Below are 22,985 nucleotides of genomic sequence, written 5' to 3' on the forward strand. Positions count from 1 at the left end.
AATACTTTAGAGCCCATCTGTATAGTTAAGTCTACAGCAACTCTGATTTCAGTGGCAAGTCTACTGTTTAAACGTCACTGTACTCATCTGCAAATCTAAAAGCAAAACATTAAAGATAGGAAGTCTTAAATGGTGTAAACTCTTGATCAAACTGGTGCGTTTTCCTTCTTTAGTGTAGACCATGAAGAAAGAAGCAAACATATCTTTTAAAGCTTATCACAAAATGATACAAAAAGTTCATGGAACCTGATGTTTTTTGTGTTTTGGGTTGTTTTTTTTTTCTTTGTAGGGTCTGACAAAGGCGAGAATGAGTCGATGGAATCCTGTAAGTACCAGCCACCATATTCAGCACAGCTTACTTGGCCAATTTGAAATAGAAGTGTAAGAAAAAGACAATTTTTTTTAATTGCAGCTGGCAAGCAGACCCCACAGTGTTATCCTAGTTCGGTCACATCTGCACGAACAATGATGTTGTTTAACCTTGGAAGTGCTTACTGCTTGAGGAGTGAATACGACAAAGCTCGAAAGTGCCTACATCAGGTATGGAAAACAATCTGAAGACAGCTTTAGGGACAAATGTACTTCCTTCAAAGTGCTATTTAGATGCCAGGAAATCCTGGTGGTTTCATAGCTCAGGCTTATTTGCAGACTTGGTGACTCTCTTCTGTCTTTATGAACCAGCCTATATTAGTAACGTAAAGAAATTCCAAATTTTTCTTGTCTAAATAGTCCAGTACCACTATGTGACGCTTTTTTTTTTTCCCCCCCCTCTAGATCATATCAAAACATGGAATATGACTAGGAAGCCATTTCACTTTTTCTAAGTTTTGGTTTTATTTTTTTAAAATGATCCAATAGTAATTGTTATTTCAGAGAAGAAAGCTCTTGAGGGCCTTGAGTTTACTTCTCTCTAATCAGTTGTTCAGTCACCATCTAAACTATCAACTTTAGGGCTGTGAGAACAACTACAGTTCTGCTGGAGGTGTTTCTTGCCTCTTGCCCCAAGAATTCTCAAGTACTGCTTTGGAAACTGTCTTCATTTAGCCTGTGTCATTTGGTTCTTTTTATGGCTGGGACTGATCTCTTTCAATGATGATATGTTTGTCTCTTTTTGCAACCATTCTTGTCTGTCAGGAAGACTAATCAAATATATTGTTGAGCTGCAAACTGAAACAGCAGTCTTCCAAATTACTTCATACTAGTTGTACAGGTGAACAGGTTCAACTCCTGTGAAGTTCTCAACTGCTTAAGGTAGTTGTCTTGCACTTTTTCCTCCTGAGGCCTCTCAGGCTTGGGCAGGTGTCTGTACTTGGGCTCTGTAGCACATGCGTAAAGCCCAAAGGAGCGTAAGGCCATCTGTGGATGTAAAGTGTAGTAGGTCTCTGCATTTACAATAAATCCAGTGCTTTTGGGAAGCCTCAGTCATTTTAGTATGCACACATGAATTATTCTGTTGTGTACAGCTACGTTGTATGAGGGGGAGCAACAGAGAGCGCATATCCTTCACTGAAATGAGATGTGTGGCTCCCATGGTGAGTTGGGCCCCACTGAGCGACAGAATAAAGGCCAAAAAAGTATTACAAAGTGTTTAATTTATGAGTGAGACTCTAGGTTTGCTTGCTGAAATGCTGAGGCATTTGAGGTAATTGCTGAAAACTGCTTGTTAAGGTAGCTTTAAAAATGGATAATTACCGGTTGTCCATTCTGAAGAGCACCTTAGAAAGACTTCCTAAAACAAAAAAAAAAAACTTATGTGGTGGTTCAGAGTTCTGAGCCAGAGTGGTACAGCAGGTCAGGGCCAGGGTGCTTGCAGAGACTAGCCCTTGCATGAAGGGAGGAAGCAGGGATTGATGAACAGGTTATTTCCAGATCTTGGCTGTGGTGGGGTTTTTGGAGTGAGGGTTCTTCTGGTTTTCGGTTGGGTGTTTTGGTTTTTTTTAAGCACTAGAGGAAGTAATTTGCTTTGCATTTCAGCCTTCCTAATTCTTATGTTCCTTATGTCCTAATACGCCTTAAGAAGAGTTCAGATTCTGGATTATGGGGTGCAGATTATAGAGGGATGAGAAGGATACTCTGTTATTAGTGGTCAAACTATGTCCCCAGTACAAGCTCCTGGTGAGATCGTGTCTGTCAGGAGCGGCTCACTCCTCCTCTGCCAGAAGAATAGAGCCCATGTTACTACTGGGTATTGAATCTTGAACTGTCAGATGTGAAATACTGTGTAGAATGGCTTCTTTGCTGTTTCGTGGATGGCCAGATCAGCCAAGTTTTATTTAGCTTGTTACCTAAGTGTTTTCTTCTGAGGGAGCATCTCCACCATCTCCTGTGGTACCAGGAACCACAACCAGGTATCCCTGTGGCAAATCATCTTCTTGCTCTCGTTTTTAATACAGAATCAGTCCTGTTATCTTGTGTAATTTGTGCAGATGTGTCCTGTCTTTCTTAAGAAATGGATGAGTTTGCAATTTAATTGTACAAATGTGAATTTTTCCTGCCCTCTGGGCTGGGCACTTCCAGAAAAGGTGGACTTGAAGGATTTGGTCTTACTGAGATCATGGGAATCATCCTTGTACTAGGATTATCAAATGTTGACATTTGACATGTAGTTGAAAATACTAAGTTTCAGGGGTTGAGACAGAAATTCTTCCTTACTCATCATTTTTCTTTCTATTCATGGCTGGGCATTGCCATGCAGAACCATTGGTCTGGCACTTAACTACCAGTATGATGACAATATTCAGTCACCTTGGAAGAGGGAAGGCAAAAGGATAAGGAAGAGGGAAATAATGTTTTCCTTTCAAAGGCCTGGTAGCCTGCTCTCTTTTTATGTTCCTCCTCCCTGCCCCTTACTTTTTCCACCCCTTACCGACTAAGATTTAAAACAGCAGAGTGCCCTTCTATTTGAACTGAAGGGGATGCGAAGCAGAGTCTGGTGATATGTGGTATGACTCTGGGTGTAGAAGCTGGTGAGACAGAAAGCAGGGACCTGTCTGGAGGTTGTTCTGCAGAGCTGTGTTGTTCTGGAGGCTCTCAGCTCAGGACACCTGTCAGGTGGAGCACAGGGACCTTCAAGCCAAATTAAATCAATGGCGTGTACCCAGTGTGCTGTAGATCAATAGTAGTGAGTTGGATCCAGAGCTAACGTAGAAGACAGCTTCATTGACTTCACAGCTGAAAAATACTTGCATATGGAAAGCTAATGAATGATCCTTGTTAACTTTGAAGTCTGAGCTTTGGAGCGGTGGAGGTTACCTTCATCACCTGTCATCTCACTAGGAAAATGTGGTAGATTGGCCTGAGAATTACCGGTTCATATTAACTTAAGTATACAGCAGATGGTGCTGCTAATTAGTGTGAAACAGTCTTGCATAGCAGATAATCCTTCGGTCTCTCCTTGCATACATAAACCTGATCAAGTGTATTAGTTTGAAAAATCTTATCTTAGTTTATGAATTATTTGTTTTTATTAGCTCAGATTATGGTAACAATCTTGTCAAGAGGTATTTTCTTTGAGCTGAATGTTTCCCTTAAGCACTTCCTCTCCCTACCCCTTTCTTCTTTTTCAATAAGGCTGCTTCACTGATCCACCCCAAAGAGATCCCTCCAGAGGCTATTCTGCTGGCTGTGTATCTTGAATTACAAAATGGTAAGGAACTGAATTTTTTCACAACATTAAAATCCCTACTTTAACATGTAAGCTGCAATGCTGAATGTAACTTGGTATTTTTAACATTTTGGATTTTTTCCTTGAAGTTTACAGCTAGCCCTCATAGGCAAGATGTTAAATTCTGAAGCTTTCACATGTTCTGTCGACCTAGATTTGGGATATGAGGGGAGGAAGGCAGTAGTCATCAATCCTAGTCTTTACAGAGTTCTGCCAGTAGTTTGAAAGACACCCTTTAGGCCCTGTCTCCATTTCACACTGGTATGAATCCATGTATCCACACCTTCATTTCCATTGTTTATCACAGTCCTGATCATACACAGTCCAGACTTCCTAAACATTCATTGTCTGAGCTGAAATCCTTTATACTTTGTGCAGACATCAGCAGCCTTGGATAGGCTCAGTAAAACCCTTGATGAGGTTTATATTATAAAGAGGGCTTGAGAGGCTTTTCATTAAAAGACAATTGTAATGCAAGTTTCCCAAAGAAGCCATGTCAGGAGCGTTGTAGCAAGTACTGTAACAAAGCTTGTAATAGTGATAACTGTCTTCCAAAATCCTTCCTTTGGGAAGTTCACTGTGTTTGCATGGGAAAAAAAACTCTACATAATGGGAAAGTGGAAAGATGGCACTTGAATTCTGCAGTGGGAGCAGATGGGTACGGCTGCATCATTGAAGCCATCATGGTTGCGGACCTGTGCCCCTTGGGGCTTAATATCCGAGCGCTGTGAAATGTTCAGTGTGCTTGTTCCCCTGCAGTTGTCTTGCGTTGCAGGCAGGCAGGGGACTCGAGCATTTGTATTCAGAATTGAGACTTCTACAAAGGCTTTCTTATAAAGATGTTTCTAAGTTGGAATTTTGGAAACCTTTCTTTCTGCAACAAAGTACAGAGCAGAAGAAAGCGGGATTTATGTCTCTCACCCCCTTCTAAGTATAGAACCAAAAGGAGCTAAAAACATTTTTTTATTTTGTAAGTGGCAGCAAAATGGTGCATCTCCTCTGAATCTAAAACTTTAGTGAAAGAAAAGTATTTGAGAAGAGGGAGAAATGATCTTTTCAGGACTTGGCAGGTGTTCTACAATTTCGTAAGTTTAATTTTTAACAATAGTTTTCCCATTTATATAGGTATTTATTTGATGGGCCATACATACAGTTGAAAAACAGATTTCTTGTTTTAAAAACATCTTTTATACACACCCTTGACACTTGCATTACTGTCTGTAATGTCACATTTTGAGGCCATTTTGTGTGATTTCTCGAGTCTCACTGTGCAGATGGGAGAGAGAAGAGGTGCCCTTCAGGAAGTTAGAAGGTGCTCTGAGATAAAAGCTCAATGTCTCCAGCTAAGAATAGGTAGAAACAAAAAATACTGTTATTTCACATTTACTTCTCATGCCCATGTCAGCATTTCACTGAAGAGGAGGACAACTAGTGTATGTGGCCAGGGCCCAGGGCTGGCTTGTCAGCTCTGTTCTGAGAACAGGGATTCATAAGTCTCACAAAGGTACTTTTTTTTAATTGAAAGTTGTCTTGTAGGTAACACGCAGCTGGCGCTGCAGATCATCAAGAGAAACCAGCTTCTCCCTTCTGTGAAAACCCTCTCTGACATGCGGAAGAAGCCTGTTTTTCAGCCAGTCCACTCGATCCAGCCCATTCAGATGCCAGCTTTCACCACTGTTCAAAGGAAGTGAGGTGGTGCTTCAACCTGCTGCTGCCCGGGCTGTGAGGGCTTGGGGTTTTGTATATTTTTTTTAACCTAGGACACCTGCATACCCCAATTGCTGGAGTGTGTTCACTTATGTAAATTTTTAATAAAATATGCAAACAAAAAGGCATGCTTAGTGGTGTTCATAAAGATTCTGTCATAAAGGAGGAGAGGTTGGCATCTGTTTTGAGTGTGAATGGTATTTTACTTACCAAAACTGAAGTGGTTAACTGAGTGTGTAATTCAGCTCTTTTTGAAGAGAATACGTATGAGGGAAGTGACTGGAAGGAGAATGCCATTTACCTGAAGTCCTGCTGAAATAGCAGTTGAGTTGTGCAGTGTATGCTGTGGTTTGACATGAGCTATGGTGTTGCACCCCTCAGAGCCTTTTGCCCAACCTTTTTGTGTTGATGTAGGTGCGGTCCACTACCCTGCAGCAGCTGAGCCTTTGGTCCTTGATGTAGCTGAAGCTGGCCCTTCTCAGAGGCACATGGGAGGGTGTATGTGGGGAGGGGTGGGTGTGTGTATGTATGTGGGGAAATGACCTCAGCTGTAAGGCGGGGAGGGTTTTTTCCCCTGCAGGTCATAGCCAACGGTGGAAGAGGTTTGTGCGCCATTTGCTCCCTCCCCCTCGAGTTTCCTGTGGTTACCTTATTAAGACAATTTGGAGCTGTGCTATTTGCACTTAAGTGTTAACAGTGCAAAGCCCTGGCACCCAGGGTTGGCAGTGGCTTTCACATAATCTTTCTATCCTCCTTAAAGCTAGCAGCTGTGCTGCTGGCCAGATGGGTTTAGCAAGTGACAGGATATAAGAAGTTGTGGCATAAGGACACGCTAAGGCCCTTTTTTAACATTGCACTGCAGTATGTGGCCAAGCAGCAGTGACTTAATTGTCATTAGTTTGTTTTTCAAGGGTGGCTTGTACTAATTATATACAAACCAAAAAAACCCAAAACAAAAACCCCCACCTAGCTGTGCTCCTTTTGTGTGGTTAAGATGGCAGAGTTGGAGCCTGTGGGAGAAGGAGCTGGTGCTAGGGTTTGGGACCAGGGTGCATCTGTTGCCTTGTCATATGCTACACCGTGGGGGTGATGGAGCTGGTTGGTAAGTGGCCCCTTCTGCTGCTTGCAGGCTGCAGTGCTTCTCTACCACAAACTAGAGGGGCTGTGCCTGCTCCTGCCTCAGTGGGGGTGAGAGCAGAAGGGCCGTTTTCCAAAACAGGCGAGGCAGACGAGCTGACTGGTCAGCACAGACAGAACCTGGTACAGCTGCTAAACCTTTGTCAGTGCAGCAAGGTGGGGGTGGTCAGGCTGCAGGACAATGGTCACAGTGGGTGTGCTGAAGGGACCAGTGCTGGAGAGCACTCTGGCTTTAGCTGGGTGGGAGTTGTTTGTGTTGGGGGAGTGGAGAGGTTTGTGTTTGTTTTTTTTTTTAATCATAGAATTGTTAAGGTTGGAAAAGACCCTTAAGATCATCGAGTCCAACCGCTAACCTAGCACTGCCCAGTCCACCCCTAAACCATATCCTCAAGCACCACGTCTACCCTTCTTTTAAATACCTCCAGGGATGGAGAATCAACCACTTCCCTGGGCAGCCTGTTCCAATGCTTGACAACCCTTTCGGTGAAGAAGTTTCTCCTAATGTCCAGCCTAAATTTCCCCTGGCCCAGCTTGAGGCCATTTCCTCTCATCCTATCACTTGTTACTAGGGAGAAGAGACTGACCTGTCTCACTACAGCCTCCTTTCAGGTAGCTGTAGAGCGTGATAAGGTCTCCCCTCAGCCTCCTCCAGACTAAACCACCCCAGTTCCCTCAGCTGCTCCTCATAAGACTTATTCTCCAGACCCTTCACCAACTTTTTTGCCCTTCTTTGGACATGCTCTTTCTTCCTTTCTTCTCCCTGGTTTTCCTTTGTCCTGAAGGAAGGGGTGATAGTACAGGTAGAGTGGAAGAGTGCCTGGCTGTAAGAAAAAGGGAATTTTTTTTTGTTTTTAAAATCGATTTCCACTTCAGAGGACTACCTCTTTCTTTCAGAAAATTTTCTTCCTTTTGCTCAACCCAAGAGGCTGTAAGATAGCAGCATAAGCAAGGACCTTCTGGTTACTTATTGTGAGCATAGGCAGAGATGAGCCATCCTGCCTTGGGACTTAATCCAGGCAGAAGCTAATCAGAGCCCAACATGGTATGAAGCCACTCTCATCACTTCTCCCTGATTGTTTTGTGCCATTTCAGCTATTCTGAGACTTTTGCCCAGATAATCTCCAGGGCAGAGCTGGGATAACACCTTATCTCCCTGTGCTGCTGGCATTGTACTTTGCCTCCAGCCACCACCAGGAAGGTCACGCTTCCAAGTGGCCATTTGGGATGCAGGTCCCACAAGTTCTGCTCTCAGTAACTTGAGCATTAGGTAGTACAGATGTGTACAAGAGAGGAAGTCAGCAGGACCCTCCTGGCTTTGCTCCAAGATCGTGAACAAACAAGCCACAACTGCCAGAAGAATATAGGCAAGTTTGTTAAACAATGGGCAAGCTGTGGAATGCATACAAGCATGTGTCCCTTCAGCAGGCTGCTAGCCATCATGAAGCAGTACAGCAGAAAGCTTGAGACCTGCTACTATCCCTCTTCTGACAGATAACGGGCTTCTCTACTTTTCAAGGCTTTCAGAGCCATGACCAAGTAAGTAGCTGACTTTTTCCAATAAGTTGTCTGTTGGCAAGGTGGCACCTACACTGGCCTCAGGTGGGGCAAGCAGTTCCTGAGTATTAAGAATAAAAAAGTGTGCAGAGATCACCTTTCTGAAAGAAGAGGGAAGGGGAGCTGATACATCCCCCAAGTCAAAGTAGATTGACTGATTAAATACAAAAAAAGGTTCAAGATGCTCGCTGTGTGGTCCTGGGCCCTGAATAGAGAAGATTCTTCTCTGCCCTTCCCTGCCCCCTCAGGAATGCGGGGCATTCACATGCAAAAGCTGCTAATGCCTTGCTTCGGCAGTGCCCAGCTCCACCCGGAGGCACCCGACGCTCCCCTCGAGGCTGGATGAAGGATGCAGTTGTTGCTCCCCAGATACCGCACATCTTATCGCAGCTGCATTTGCATGTGAGCAGGAGCTTTCAGCCCCAGCTCTCCCCTCACAATGACTGCTCTTCTGCCCTAAGGCAGCTGCATTGACCAAAGCAGCTCTGGGTTTTGTCTTCTGTTTTTTGGTCGTTGTCGTCGTCCCCACCCCTCCCCGCTTGTAGCACTGCTTCTTGGAGAGAGGGGTGAGTCGTGAAGACTTTCAGCTGTTGGGTTTCATCATTAACGGTAAAACTGAGGGGGAAAAAAAATAAATATCAAAACACATCTAGCAAGGGAGTAGTCAAGGACCTGCTGCCCCCTCTGGCGTTGCCGTAGACGCACAGTCCACTGTTGCCTTTTCTCTCAGTTGCTTTTAGGCTCTTTTAGTAAAGTGAAGGCCAAGTAACACTGCATATTGTCCTGTGGTAAAAGCAGTGGGAGCAGGCGCAGCGCAGGCAGGGCTGTGTGTTACTGACGTTAGTAGCTTAACACATTATTTTGGTTTGGGCTGCTTGTTGAAGGGAAGGCTGGCTGTGCCTCTCTTCCTGCCCTGCCCTTGCCTTCAGGATCTTACCCCTGCACTCATGTGCTGGCTCGTATCGCCGCAGGAGGAGAAAGGGGTTGCACTCCCCTTCTCCCAGGCACCACAGCCCCTGTTGCTATCACAGCCTCCTTGCTCACATGCTGTCACAGGCTCAGAGCTGAAGCATTTTAGGCAAGGAAGCGTATGATGCAGTGACCATAGCCATGGTGCACAAACTGTGCAGCACTTGTTCAGCTGTGCCCAGAGCCCTCTCATGGTGCACAGAGAGCTTCCAGGATCTGGTTTTGTTCAGGGAGAGAGCAGAGAAGCCAAGCGAATACAGACACAGTACCACACAAAGCTGGCCACAGTAGTAGCCTTGAAACTCACCTGAGCAGCCTTTTCCCTCCCCCTCCTTTCAACCTGAAGTTATCTCTGCACTGCTGACATGTTGCCAGCTGCTCAAGCAGGAAGAAAGAGCAATGGTGAAGGATTTTGATGGATAGAGCACAGCATGGTGCTGAGCAGTCCTACAGTTGTACACAGCTGGGCCCAGAAAGCATCTCAGCTTTGAAGAGCTAGTGCAGTCTGGAATCCACCTCCATTTCTACCCATACTAAGGATTCAGTCAGCAGACTTAAGTCTCAAACCTTACTCAAAGGGCTTCTCCTATATGCTCACCATTTATTTTCCAGACCTTTTCCAAAGTTGTAAGGAAAAAGAGCACCTTTTCTGCTCACCCAACCTATGTCAGCAGTCTGCTCTGCAAGATGCCAGATATACACTATTAAATGTTCCGATGGCTTTGCTCTGCACTACCACTCAGAAAAAAGCATTACTTTCACAGTTGCAAAGGTGAAGTGAAAACCTAGAATAGGACCCAACAAGGTTAAACCATGAACTTTCTGGAAAAATACTGGGGAAACTGCACAGAATACAGGTGGTGAGTCCAGTATTAAAGTTATTTCCTCCAGTCATGACAGTGAGGCTGTTTTTTTAATAGACCAGACAACTACACGTTTGACACTGCATCAAAATTTTAACACACTTCTTTCCACAGCACCCCAACGTTTTTCCTCCCTCCTTTCAAAGCAGGTGCCTCTGGTTAATGTTTTCAGTAGCCATCACCTGGAAGCAGCCAGGTTTGAATTCCGGCAAGAGGGGTTTTTTTGTATCCTGACATAAGTCTTTGGCTGGGTAATAACAGAAACACACATACACAGATTTGCCATGAAAAAAAACCTCCTCACATTTATTTGATTAAACAAAAATAAAATAAACTGCATAGGAACATTTTAAAGTCCAGAGAGACACTGACTTTGTTTTAAGGCTGCCAGTAGCTGATACATCGTCTCCTTGCTACATCCTTCAGCCTTCCCTATGGACCACAAAGATACATTCAGAAGCCTCCATTAACACAACGGTTCTAACATTTTGCTCATTTATTCTATGTAAAAGTTTGCACATAACCTGTCATGCTTTTTTCTCTGCAGTACTCAACATCTGACATCTAAAAATGTCAAATTTTGTCCAAGTAGAAATGTGATGCGCTTTTTGGAGCATGGAAGTTCTTGTCACAGCCTGTTTCATTATCAATTAGATATAAAAGCTCTGAGCAGCTCATTAAAAGCAGAGCACTGTCTGTCCTGCTGAGACATTTTTATTATTATTAGGAGAGCAGCATGATTAATCACTAAAGTAAAAGAGAAACAACTGCAACAGAAGAGGAATCTACAAAACCAAACTACTCAAGACGCCCAACATCCCAGGACTGACAAAATCATTCTGGATCCCGATGCAAACCTGCACCAATACAACGCTACTTATACACTGATAATGAAGTTTTATGAGATGGAACCATACATCTACAGTCAATTAAATGAGGGAAAGGAAAAAAAAAGCATATTTGTGGCATTGGTTTCAATGTGGATGACCTCCACTTTGTTCCAGGCTTCCAATTTCTACTTGACTTAAATTGCAATTGCGTGTTCAACTCCCTCACTACTCCAACAAATTGTGCACGAACCAAGCAGTGCATGACAGGTAATGCACAGTACAAAGAAGAGTCACATACAGTAAGAAACCCCCACCAACTCAGGTGACTAAGCACACCTTACAAACTAGTTAAAAACTTTTTTTTTAGTCATTTTAGAAAAGAAACTAAAAACAAAACCCAGAAACAGACATGTCTCCCTCTGAAGGAAAAAACTACTACATTGTCTGAAAAGTACTCTACAAACCTATAAAAGGACTTTTTTTTTTAAACTAGTCTGGTAGTTCAAAAGGAAGTTACTTAGCTACATCGCTACACAGACACTTAACATTCAGTCAGTAAGGCTCTACGAAAAGAGCTTAAAATTATCTACCTGAGTTTGTAAGTTGATACAATCATTAATAGAAGGTCTAAGACCATGCAGGTACACAAAGCATTTTTAGAACCATTATTGGTTAAACAATGATGGAAAAAAGATGCCAGTCTGGCTCGTTAACCCGTAAGATCACTTAGAGACATCAATGTACATTTTCCACCATAACATTTACCAAACCCAACACAGCCTATCGTTATTAGGGGTCTCCTGTACCCATTTCTGTCACCTCCTAATACGAGCAGGGGAGGAAAAGAGATTTCCCCACCCCCTCCCCCCCCAATATAGTTACCTGAAAATGTGCTTCTGCAACTTTACTCCACAGATAAAAAAAGGGGCATGTTGGATGTCACTTGAAGTTGCATAAAACCCCAACATACTGGTTTTAAACTGCCTCTCCTGAGAAAGTCTGAACCTAAACTGCCCTCCAGGAATAGGAACTTGGTTGCTTTGTCATGGTGGAAAAAATCCCATTGAGTCAAGAAAGCTACTAATACAATCACCAAGTCAAAAAAAAAGTCAGGATCTTATTCCCTTCAAGCATTTGGTATCATGTTGTGTTTACAGCAATCGTAACATTAGTCTTTCCAAACAGGACAGATTTGTAGGCGTGCATAAAAGTTCCTCTTGTAGAGAGAAGACCTAAAGGTCTTATGGACATAAGAACACTGCAGATGAACATTAAGTATGTCATGTCAGCTAGTAATGTCATAATACTGTAAAAAGTTTACATTTCCAGACTTCTTAGTGAAAACAGGACAAACTCAACAAGTGTTTCAGGTATCTCGGTCCAGTTTGCCCGAACATTTGGTTTTATTTACAGATTCTCTAGCAAGGGCAGCTTAGTATTTCCATGGGCAGGCAGCAAAAAACAAAAGCTAGCAGTCACCACATTGTACACACTTGGTATCTCTGTTTCATTTAAAATGCTTGTCCAACAGGCAGGACAAATCCTTCCCCCAGGCAGATTCTCAATTATTTCTGAAACCTGTCTGATGCTAAATTGAGGTAGATGATTTACTTCTGCAAAGTGAGGTAGAACTTCAAGAAAAAGATAGTGGCATCTCTAGTTGTGCATTTTGTACCACAGCAAACTGGGTTTCAAACTCCCAAGGACTCAAAGACCAAAGGTACAATATTTGTCTAACGCAAGTACCAGTGTTTGTTTTTTATACAGCTCCAAACTGTTTGTCTAAATATCTCTATACTTTTAAATACCCTATTACCTTTTGGCACCATTTGGCTTACACTCCTTTAAAAAAAATAAGCAAAACACTTTGGCACAATTTTTTTTTTAAACCAGAACTGAACAAAGAAATCTTATGAACAAAGTTATGGCAAGATTAGCCTATAAGTCTGCTGTCTTCAGAAATTAATTTGGGTTTAACGGTAACCTAACAGACTGGGCCCATTTTCCTGCAATTCCAAGGGAATGCCACATCCAAGTGCCCTGTTCTTCTTTCTCCCAACTTGGTTATGTCTGGCCCCAATATGCATTAGTTTTCAGGTGCTGTCATCCTTCCCTTGCTTTCTTCACAAGTTTGAGGTTTATGGGCTTCCTTAAATAAGTTATATTTAAAAGGTACTAAATAAAAAGGAGTGGATTATCTGAAGGACCTGCATTATCAAGTACTGAGTCTGCTTCAGTTTGCTACTGAAGTTCCCGTTTAAATAGTTCTGAGAAAGGAGAAGATTGTTTCATAGGCTGAACCCAGAACAGCCATGCTGACTGCTGACAACATTTTGTCAAGCAAAAAGTTTACCAAGAGCCACTGGTTTAACCCAGCATAGTGAAATTCCTTTGGGAGTTCTAGTAGACAGGTCTGTCACCCACATCTGTTGTTCCCCGATGTCAGAGCTAAGAGAGAGGGGCACAAGCTCACCACGCCCTTCTCCAGGCCACTTCCAGTAGTTGAGAAGATTACTCTGAATGCTTGTTCAGTTTGCAATCCAGCTTCAAAGCCTTGCTTTTTCTCTCTGCACCATGTATGTTATGATACTGGGGCATTAACCTGAGAACATGCATAGCCTGAGAACATGCACGGAGAAACAGAGCAAGGTTTGAATGTCGTTTAAGTATTACTTTTTAAAAGCCCCTATGGGGCATCTGATGTTGGCATTGTATATTATTCACTACTTTCATTGCATATAAAACACTCCATTTTATAAGCTACACTACCACTTCTCAATGAGACCAAGCGTGCTTAGCACTATCTATGACAAGGATAAGGAATTATTTTGGGTAGCTAAAGAGTAGTGTTTTTAAAACGAAAGAAAGCTCCCCAGCATGTGAGGTCAAACACTTGAGGTTTGGTTTGTAAGCAAATCCCACTGAATTAGACAGCAACTTAAAAAGTTAAAGTCATTTCTCTACCTGACAGAGCTGGACTGGGGGTTTATGCAATGGCTCCATACAAAATAGCGAAGGGCAGCTTCAGCGTCTGTCACCTGCATGGTGCAGGCTGGCGAGGGGCAAGAAGGTTTCTGCAGTTCAACACAATCCTGAATGCACACTTTTTTAATGCCTAGGAAAAAAAAATCTCCCTTCTAGTCCTAGAGAAGGGGGGAACCCAACAAGCATTAAAGCACAAGAGCATTTCTAGCTTACTCCAACACTGTCAGCCACTCTGGTCAAGATATTAAGAGACCTGGCATTTTTAAGACATGGTAGGACAAATGCAAGGGCACTGCAAACTAAACATTAAAGCTTTTTTAAACGAGTTTTCTTTGGTATCTAGATCTTGCAGGCTGTTAGTTTTCACAGCCCGTTGCAAATAATTCTTGGACTGAATAATACAAGACAAACGTGGACATCTGTCACAACTAAGGCCACCCCCCAGAAGGGAGGCATGTACACAAGCAAAACTTGGAGAAGTTGAAAGTAAACTAGCTTTCTCTCATAGCCATATTTTGAGTGGCCACACAAATTTAATGAGAGACATCTGTAAAAAAGATTATCCTTTAAAGACTATTTTTAAACCATGCTATCCTAAGATTAAGCCTAACTGAAACACACTGCTTTGAAGAGCTTGCTTCCTTGAGGCTTTGGCTGAAAGGCAGCACAGTTATTTTATCTTATTTAATTCAGGTGTTTTTTTCTCACCTTTCTTTCAAAAGAGGTTTTGCCATCTCATGAGTCTGTCTCCTTCCGGTCCTTTAGTTTAAGCCTCCTCAAAGTGGCAGCTATCAGTCTGCACACATCATCAGGATTTCTACAAAACCCAGAAAGTTAACACTCCTTGGAGGGGAAAAGCAGCAAGAAGGAAAGTGCACCTTGTGATTTCTCACAAACTTGTAAGAGAGCCTTTCAATCTCGGGTCACTTTTGTGCATGGTGGCTGGCAGAGAGATGAACCCTTTCCTTGAAGGATGGTTAAGGCTCTTCAGACTTTTTAGATAACAACCATGTTTATGTTTCAGAGATCTTCTCTTGCCAACAGTAAGGTAAATCCCATGGCATTTCCAAACCTAAGAGGACTGATACATTAGTTTTTCCACTGCAGACAGAAAGAAAAGCCCTCTATTCCCTATTTTAACCATTCTTATTTGCCACCAAAGGCCTTATCCAGAGGGCGAAGCAACAGCTCGGTAGAGACCATATCTGCATTAACAGCTAAACTGGAATGCAAGAAATCAAAGAATAAAATACTTCCAGGGACTCAAAGTCACATTTTGCTAGAGATCTCTCTATTCTCCCAAGAAGTTTCTGCTTCTCAGAAAAGCTTTTGTTTTTTATATCCCCAAAAGGGCTAACTTCCCCCTGCCTCCAAGCTCTTAAGTATCATACGCATTTATTTTACACAGAATTCTTTGGTACTGCCCTGGGAAAAAAGCAGCAGAGTTCCATCTTGATGCAGTTTGCCTTACGCTGGTACTGGTAACTTCACTTGGATCTGTAGCAAGAGATACACATAGCCCACAGGGGCCAGCCCACCCTAAAAACTACAGTAAACCATCCCAAATTTTTCAGTCCAGCTCTCTAGGGAAGCCAGAAGATTTTAAAAAAGTCTTTGTCACTGATAAGAGTTATTGCAATCCTCTTAACACAAACTGTTGACTTCTCCAAAACGCACCCTGAATCTCCAAAGCTGTGCTTATTTCTTACTTTTGGAAAAAGGTACCACTTCTGTTCTAACAAATCCAAACGTTATTCCCTTAAAGTCTCTCTATGGGGAGGGGCAAAAAAAAAGCTAGTCATTTCAAAAGAAAGTAAATCAAAAGGGTTTGATTTTCCCTGTTTCAATGCTCCTTGTAACCTCTTCTGTTATCCAGATTAGGTGCACTGATAAAAGAAACAATATCTTTAAAACTAATTTAGCTTTCAGGTGAAAGGGTAAAAAGAAATACTCAATGACAGGATACATTAAAGGAAGCCTTGCTTTTTCTCTAAACTTTACAACGACCGCACTAAGCCGCTAAAATGAACAATTTGGTTTAAACTTAAAGAAATTTTGTGCATTTTCATCAGCTTCACTTTGTGCTGTCGGATTACTGTGTTTAAGAAAAAAAATACACAGAAATGCCAAAAAGATGCAAACTTGCTCTTCCCAGCGAGTGAATCCCACTCACTTTCGCAAAATGTTCAAAGTAATCTGGGAACAAGACACTGTGCTTGCCAGTAAATCAAACACACTGAGGTATAAAAAGGAGAACAGGAAAGAGTTCTCTGCTGCAGCAGCAATTCAAAAAAAAAAAAAACAAAACACAAAAGTCCCCCCCTCCCATGTTCCCACCCACAGAACTGCAGTATGGTCAAGAACAAATTCTCTATAAACACCTACTATCATTTTCTCCATTTATAAAGTTACATAGAGCCTTTTTTGGCTTAGTCTACAGAACTCACCACACAAAACACCTAATGTGCACAGCAACACTTGTTTGTGCATGAAACCCCATCGGGGGAGAGGTAAAACGTTCTGAACTGTGAGTGTGTGGGGATGAGAAGGGGGCGAGAAACCAGGGAGGGAAGGGAGGACAATGAGGTAGATAGAATTTAACTTTACAGGCTCACTCCCTGCAGAAAAGATAAGTACATTCATCTGTAAAAAAATTAAAGATGAGGTAGGTTTGAATTAACGTTGTATTTTTTCATTTTCTCTTAGAAGAATTTCCCTGAGACAGTTTCTTCCTAATTCAAACACAGATTAGAAGACGAGAATTCGATTGTTTCCAAAGTCGACCACAACAATCATGCCATCAGGGGTGACGGCTATACCTGAAGGACGGTCCATCTGACCAAAGCCGCTTCCCTGAGTGCCAAACTTGCATAAAAAGCTACCATTTGACTCAAATATCTGCACCCGGTGGTTCCTGGAATCAGCCACGATGATGCGCCCCTCTTGATCCACTGCCACTCCCTGCGGGCGCAGGAACTGGCCGTTCCCGGTGCCCTCCGAGCCCAGAAAGCGTGCTGACTGGCAATCTGGATGGATGACCAGAAGGCGATGGTTGTTGAAGTCTGTCACTACCAAGTGACCCTCGTGATTGAAAGTCACACCTCTGGGGGAATCAAAGTGCTTCCAGAGTGCCCCTTCAAAGCCATACTTGTTAAGAAACACACCGTCAGGCCCAAACAGCTGAACACGATGGTTCCTTGTGTCGGAGACCAGGATCTTGCCCTCTGTGTTGACAGCCACATCCCATGGGTAATTAAATTGCCCGTTCTTTGTTCCCTTCTCCCCAAACTTCAGAATGAACTGACCCTCAAATGTGAAGATCTGGATGCGATGATTGTCCTTGTCAGCCACAACGATCCTACGTGAGATGTCACAGGCCACGCCAGCAGGGCGATCAAACTGGCCCGGCCGGGAGCCCAGCGTGCCAAACTTGTGATGGAAGGTCCCGCATGGTTTGAACACCTGGATGCGGTTATTACTGCGGTCAGCAACAATGATGTAGCCTTCTTTGTCTACACTAACCCCCCAGGGGCGGCAGAGTTTGCCGTCACTGTCTCCCTCACTGCCAAAGGACAGCCCCGGCAGCCCAATGCCAATGTAGCTGCGCCCAGATTTCACCACAACTTTGAAGGGGCTGTTCTCAATGTGTTGGTTGCACATCATTACGGATACCAGGTGCTCTCCCTCTAGCTGTGGACGGTAGCTGATCAGGTAGGTCCCATTCTGCTGATCACTGACGTCTGCCCCGAAAAGGTTTCCATCCGGGCCCATCACCACTGCAGAGATCATGTCGCCTCCTGAAAGGCGAGGCTCACCATCATGGTCATAGCCTATCACTGTGAAAGAGGCCACTTTGCCCTGCAGTGCACGCTTGAGGCCTTCCCCAGTGGCTTTGGTCAGAGGAGCAAAAGCCCCGCTGCTGACAAAGCCCATTGATTTAATGGCCATATACAATGCCTGGTCAGGGGGAGTGAACATGATCCTGTCATCTTCCTGTGGCTGGAGAAGGCCTCTCACATTCTTCAGCTCCTGCACCTGAGCCAGCATGCGGTCCCGAGCCAAAAGAATATCCATGGTACGACCCTCCTCCAGGACCTGCTGAACAGCACTAATGGTGTTATCCAGCTTATTTAGGTTCTGACGTAACTTTTCAACTTGCAAGTAGAGTGACTTAGCCTTGACTTGGCGAATCTTTTCCACCTTGGGGGGAGACAGGAGGGGAGAGAAAAAGCACACTTAGATCAGGGAAGGCAACCTGTAACACAGGAACATTTCCTAATGTTGCTCTTCTACATAAAAACTAGTTGTGCAGTTGTTGCAGCATGTTGACACAAAACCAGAACAAGCCTCTAAAAGCTGTAATGTAGGGAAGCAGAAATGGGGAGGAGTATTTATCCAAATTCAGGATTATTCTCTCCCATCCTCCAGCCAAAATCATACATTCTTACTCTGCAGATCTGCTGCATCAGAGTGCCATCTGAAAGGAAGAGTCGCTTGCTTACTAATAATGGATTTGCTTCCTCAAATGCCATTTCATTTTCTAGTTGCAAGGTACTTGGATGATCTGTCAAAGGTACATCTTATTTAGGCTCCAGGGAGGACAGAGGTTACTGCAGGCTCTCAAGAAAAAGCAGAGGCTGAGGCTTCTCTAACCAGAATTGAGACCAATTTCAGAAGGTAGGCTGTCATCACACAAAAGCTGAGACTAGCAGTCATCATCAGCTAATGCATATGGGCTCTTGTCATTCCTGTGCCTGCCAGAACTGTTTTCATGTGACTGGATAATACCAGGCATCTATCTCCAGGGATTTTTAGGGTCCAATTATTTTAATATTTTCTTGCAAATACTGGCAGTCCTGCTGAGCTAGTGCTTTACAACACGATGCTTCAAATGACACAGAAGGTTCCTGCCAGTCCCTGCTCGGGGACTGAAGCTCAAGCAGAAATGGTTTGTTTGTAACTATCTCATATAAGCCTGTATTTATCTTTACATGTGAAAAGTCACTTTACTCCATCTGGCAAAAGACACCTGCCTTGTAAAGATAATGAAACATGTAATGGCTTTATTGTTGCAACAATACATGTCCTTATGTCTGAAGACTTGCTTGGCTGCAGAACAATATTAAAATACATTGCTAGTGAGGGACAACTCACTGTCTGAAGACTCCTTGGTTTTACACTGACTAGATAACAGATGTACAATTATGCTATTTCATTTAAAGTTAAGGCATGCAGGTTTTACCAGACTGTTAGGAAAAAAGTCAGAGATGCTTCCTCCAAAACATTTATTAAAGATTACTAATCCTAGGTCTCAGCTTTATCCTCGGCCTCAGCTTTGGTACCCAAAGCTATTAACTAACACACTTCACATGAGGGTTTAATACACTCAGGGTTTTTGTTTGTTTGTTTGTTTTCTAGAATGATTTACCAAGAACAACTTTCCTTCTTAAAATGATGTTTTATAACCTGAAGAGAATTTGCTCTCGGTGCAGACCTTCCAATAAAGTGCATTTATGCAGCCTCTTGGGGTACAAATAGCTTAAGGGCAGCTCTTACTTCATTTGTACCAAGAATACCTCAAAAGAGAAGGCTGCCAACCTTCTTGGGGAAGGCTAACAGTGGAAAGCAAACCACCTCCATCTCCCTCAATCCAATACTGCAGAAAAAGCAGCATTAGAAGTACGGCAACTATATAAAGTACATTTTTAATCTTGCCACTGACACTTACAAAAGAACAACAGACAACCCAACTTTTCTTAAGGGATTAGTCTCACTGTAGCTAGAGCAGTTCCATGCAATAAACTCTTATCAGAGTGGTAATTTGGCTGGCAACATATTAAGTCAGAAAGTTACTGTTCCAATCAAATTTGATGGAGAAGAGGCAGGGGTGAAGCACTTGAGCAGGATGGCACCCCTTCTTGGCAGCATCTGCCTCACCAACCACATGAACATGCCATCCTGTCTGGCTCTGTTAGTATAGGCAAAGGCCACACAGCACCTGGTTTCCGGCTGTGCTTTATCTGGTATGACTGCATAATACAGGAGCATTCTCAACTTACCCCATCTTGACCACAGATTTCTCTCCCCTACACCAGTAAGAAATCATGTGGTCATAGAAGAAGTCAGTTTGACTCACAGATCTGAAAGACCTAATCCAACATCAGAGTGGTTTCTGTTCAATTCTACAAGTGGGGCCCAAGGGGCCAACCCAAACTACTCAACGCTAAACAAGCAGAGCCATGACCACTAAGTTACCTTTCCAGAATAAGAAACTTGGCTGTTATTTCCTTTCCTCCTCTCAAAATAACACACATGCCTCATGGCTGAAGTGAATACAGGAGTTTGGGATTGTGCAGATACTCTTGCTGCTCTTTTCTTCTACTAGTAAAAAAAGCCCAGAGGGACATTACCTTGACTGAGAGTAAGGTAAGTTTTTAGGTGTGGGGACAATGAAAGTTAGGCTTGCAGAATCTCTACTAGTCTTTCCAAACAAGGACACAGCATATACAGCTTTGCTCCTTCCCTTTGTTTGAGAAGTGGATCACATAAGAAAACCCACATACTATGTACCAACTACAGCAACATAGTAAAGAGATTTTAACAATGCTCTTTAAATAAGGTGTTTAGAGGCAACCTCTTCTGATGTGATGCATAGCTGCTGAGCCAGCAGGGGGAGTGCCCACCCTACTTGTGGGCCTGAGCTTGCATGAGGATACCTTTGTCCCTACAAAAACCCAACTCAGTTCTCAGATTAAGATACACTCAAGCACAAAACCAACCAGGGCCAGAATCCAGCATCCTGCTACCTACCAAAAAATGAGTTCACAGTAGACTGTAGTGTTTCAATTCAGTGTTCCTTGAGAGGATATCAGAGTCTGGGCATGTTCTAGTTAAAATGCATGTTTTCTGTTTGAAAAGGCACTTGCCAGCAGTTCAAACCACAAATATAAGGTGCATACCTTCCACAGCAGCTCACACTCCCGCTCTTCCAAGGCCTTCTTATGTCTAGTAGTCACTGCTTTGACTTCAGACTGTACCACCTTTGCTTTCATCTCAACCTGCTCTGCCACAGCCTGGGCCTGTTCAATACTTAGCTGGGGAGAAAAAAAAAAAAACCAAACACCAATACAGTTAGGGCTCAGCCAAACCAATTAGAATTACATCAGAGCACTGCTGCTTACGTTTCACTACACCTTCAGGTGAAGGCATAAAGTGACAACTCTTTTTTTACCAGGCCTTTGCCCATTTCATACATCAGAGCCTGAAAACTGACATAATTTTTAAAAATACATCTATTACAGGGAGTTTATGCCTTCATTGTACCATGCACCAACACCACAGGACTACCCTGTGCAATTCCAGCAAGCAACTAGTATAAACTCAAACTAGAGACTTGCACAGAAATTTATACTCATGTTTTCCTACATATAGAGAACCCAGTTTGTCTTGTCCCTTGAAACAGCTGAGACTGTTGTGTGATGGTTCTGCTTCTAGTAAGAAATGACACTGTAAGGAACAGTGTTTTATCTATGCATCTGAGCTGCAGATATACCCCTAACAGAACTAATTTAATCAACTTTAAAAGAAAAAACCCAAATATTAGATGGTTATCATTAAAACATATTTAGTTATTCACACCTTGATAGAGACCAAGTTTTTGTAATAAGCTTGTAATACTAGTATTTTAAAGTGTTCTGTAGCAGTATTCTGCAAATATGCAGAATGGATCTGGAAGGAACATCTCCTCTCAAAGAAAAAAATGTTTCCTTGAGTCTTCCCAAACTGCTCCCAGTTTCACAAAATATTATAGAAAAGGGCATAAAACTAAACAAGATAGAGCAGGGAAATCTGAAGGATCACAGCTCCCAGTGCAAAAGGTTCAACAGCATCAGTTAACAATCTTTTTCAACACTTTTGTCACATAGTGAGCCAGATTTACATGCTGATGAGGCTGTGAACCTGTAAGAGGTTAAAAAGTGATAATTTATTACTTATAAAATTCTAGTACAACGTGATGGAATGTGAAGATATTCAGCCTAGGAAAGAGAAACGCTATGGGGGATCTTACCAATGTATATAAATTCCTGAAGGGAGCACACACAGAGAATGGGGCCAGGCTCCTTTCCAGTGGTGCCCAGTGACAGGCCCAGAGGCAACAGGAACAAACTGAAACACCGGAGGTTCCCTCTGACCATCAGGGAACACTTTTCTACTGTGAGGGGGTGACCGAGCACTGGCATAGGCTGCCCAAAGAGAGGTTGTGGAGTCTCTGTCCTTGGAGATATTCAAAATTGACTCTAGGTGGCCCTGTCTGAGCAGGGGGGTTGGACAAGACCTCCAGAGGTCCATTGCAACCTCAACCATCCTGTGATTTTGTGACCGTACCATCAAGCATTTACTTTCTCTTTTCGTAAGCTTGCAACACCACAGTATTTCTAGAATTTTAGTATTAAGCAACATACAAGACATCTAAACCACTACCAACACACTATGCATGACTGTAGCAGCTCAACAAGTTAACAGCAAACTCACCTTCATTTTCAACATTACATATGGAGAGCCATGGAAATAGCCATGGGTATTTGTTTAAGTACAGCCTTTTAGATGGACTTTACAACACTTTTCACTCACTCTGGTCTGAGGAACTGGTCCACTTCAGGACTTGAGCTGTTTCAGACTAAGTAGCCAGAGAATGCTCTGCCAGAAAATATCTTTAATATTTTGAAATGCAGGCTTGGTAAAGCAGGCAAAAATGTAATTTAAAGGCTTTACTGTACATTTAGGGCCTTATGGAGAATATCCTCAGTTTAATTCTGTATATGAGTATCTACCAAGCTAAGAACCACCTGATACAACAATCTGAACTATCCAATATGATCCAGCTTTGTCTAGAAGGTCAGACAGGGCTTTTTGTTATCTTTTATGGAATTAGTTGTTAGTGTTTTCAAAGTCTGATCTGTCAAGTTCAACATCATCAAGTTTTATGCCATCAACAGGAATGCTAAAACATGAAAACCAGAAGTGTACTGTTACTTGGACATTTTTGTTCCAGGTAGTTATTTTAACACAACTATTTTGAATTGTATGTCTTCCAGGTCACATAAGAATAGAACTGAAAGGAAAAGGAAGACTAACTTGGTCAGGTGAGATTTAGTCTCTGGAGACAAGATGAAGACAACCCTTGTCTTATCTAAAGATCAGAAACATTGCCTTGTCTTAATCCAATGAAGCCTCTTGCAAAAGGGCAGAGGGAAACAGGAGTGCTACGTGACAGCC

The 22,985-nt window shown here is 42.9% G+C and overlaps 2 protein-coding genes and 1 long non-coding RNA gene across 9 annotated transcripts in view; 2 read left to right on the forward strand and 1 right to left on the reverse strand.

Moving 5' to 3' along the window:
- Window positions 1-5,499, forward strand: part of CNOT10 (CCR4-NOT transcription complex subunit 10) — a 62,078-nt gene extending 56,579 nt beyond the window's left edge. For all 5 annotated transcript variants that reach the window (XM_075083303.1, XM_075083302.1, XM_075083305.1 and 2 more), the window contains 4 exons: window positions 290-325; window positions 413-540; window positions 3,571-3,646; window positions 5,201-5,499. In XM_075083303.1, coding sequence (XP_074939404.1) covers window positions 290-325; window positions 413-540; window positions 3,571-3,646; window positions 5,201-5,355 — 395 coding nt within the window. In that variant the 3' untranslated portion in view covers window positions 5,356-5,499. The remainder of the gene's footprint in view (window positions 1-289; window positions 326-412; window positions 541-3,570; window positions 3,647-5,200) is intronic.
- Window positions 5,500-7,697: 2,198 nt separating this feature from the next.
- Window positions 7,698-18,873, forward strand: LOC142052753 (uncharacterized). Its single transcript, XR_012658967.1, has 2 exons — window positions 7,698-8,044; window positions 16,416-18,873. It is a non-coding gene; the product is annotated as an uncharacterized LOC142052753 (long non-coding RNA).
- TRIM71 (tripartite motif containing 71) overlaps window positions 10,179-22,985 on the reverse strand; it is a 65,099-nt gene continuing 52,292 nt past the window's right edge. For all 3 annotated transcript variants that reach the window (XM_075083315.1, XM_075083314.1, XM_075083313.1), the window contains exons 4-5: window positions 20,669-20,803; window positions 10,179-17,909 (exon numbers count right to left, since the gene is read on the reverse strand). In XM_075083315.1, the coding sequence (XP_074939416.1) occupies window positions 16,458-17,909; window positions 20,669-20,803 (1,587 nt within the window). In that variant the 3' untranslated portion in view covers window positions 10,179-16,457. The remainder of the gene's footprint in view (window positions 17,910-20,668; window positions 20,804-22,985) is intronic.

The sequence above is a fragment of the Phalacrocorax aristotelis genome, chromosome 2, assembly GCF_949628215.1.
Source record: "Phalacrocorax aristotelis chromosome 2, bGulAri2.1, whole genome shotgun sequence".
NCBI lineage: Eukaryota > Metazoa > Chordata > Aves > Suliformes > Phalacrocoracidae > Phalacrocorax > Phalacrocorax aristotelis.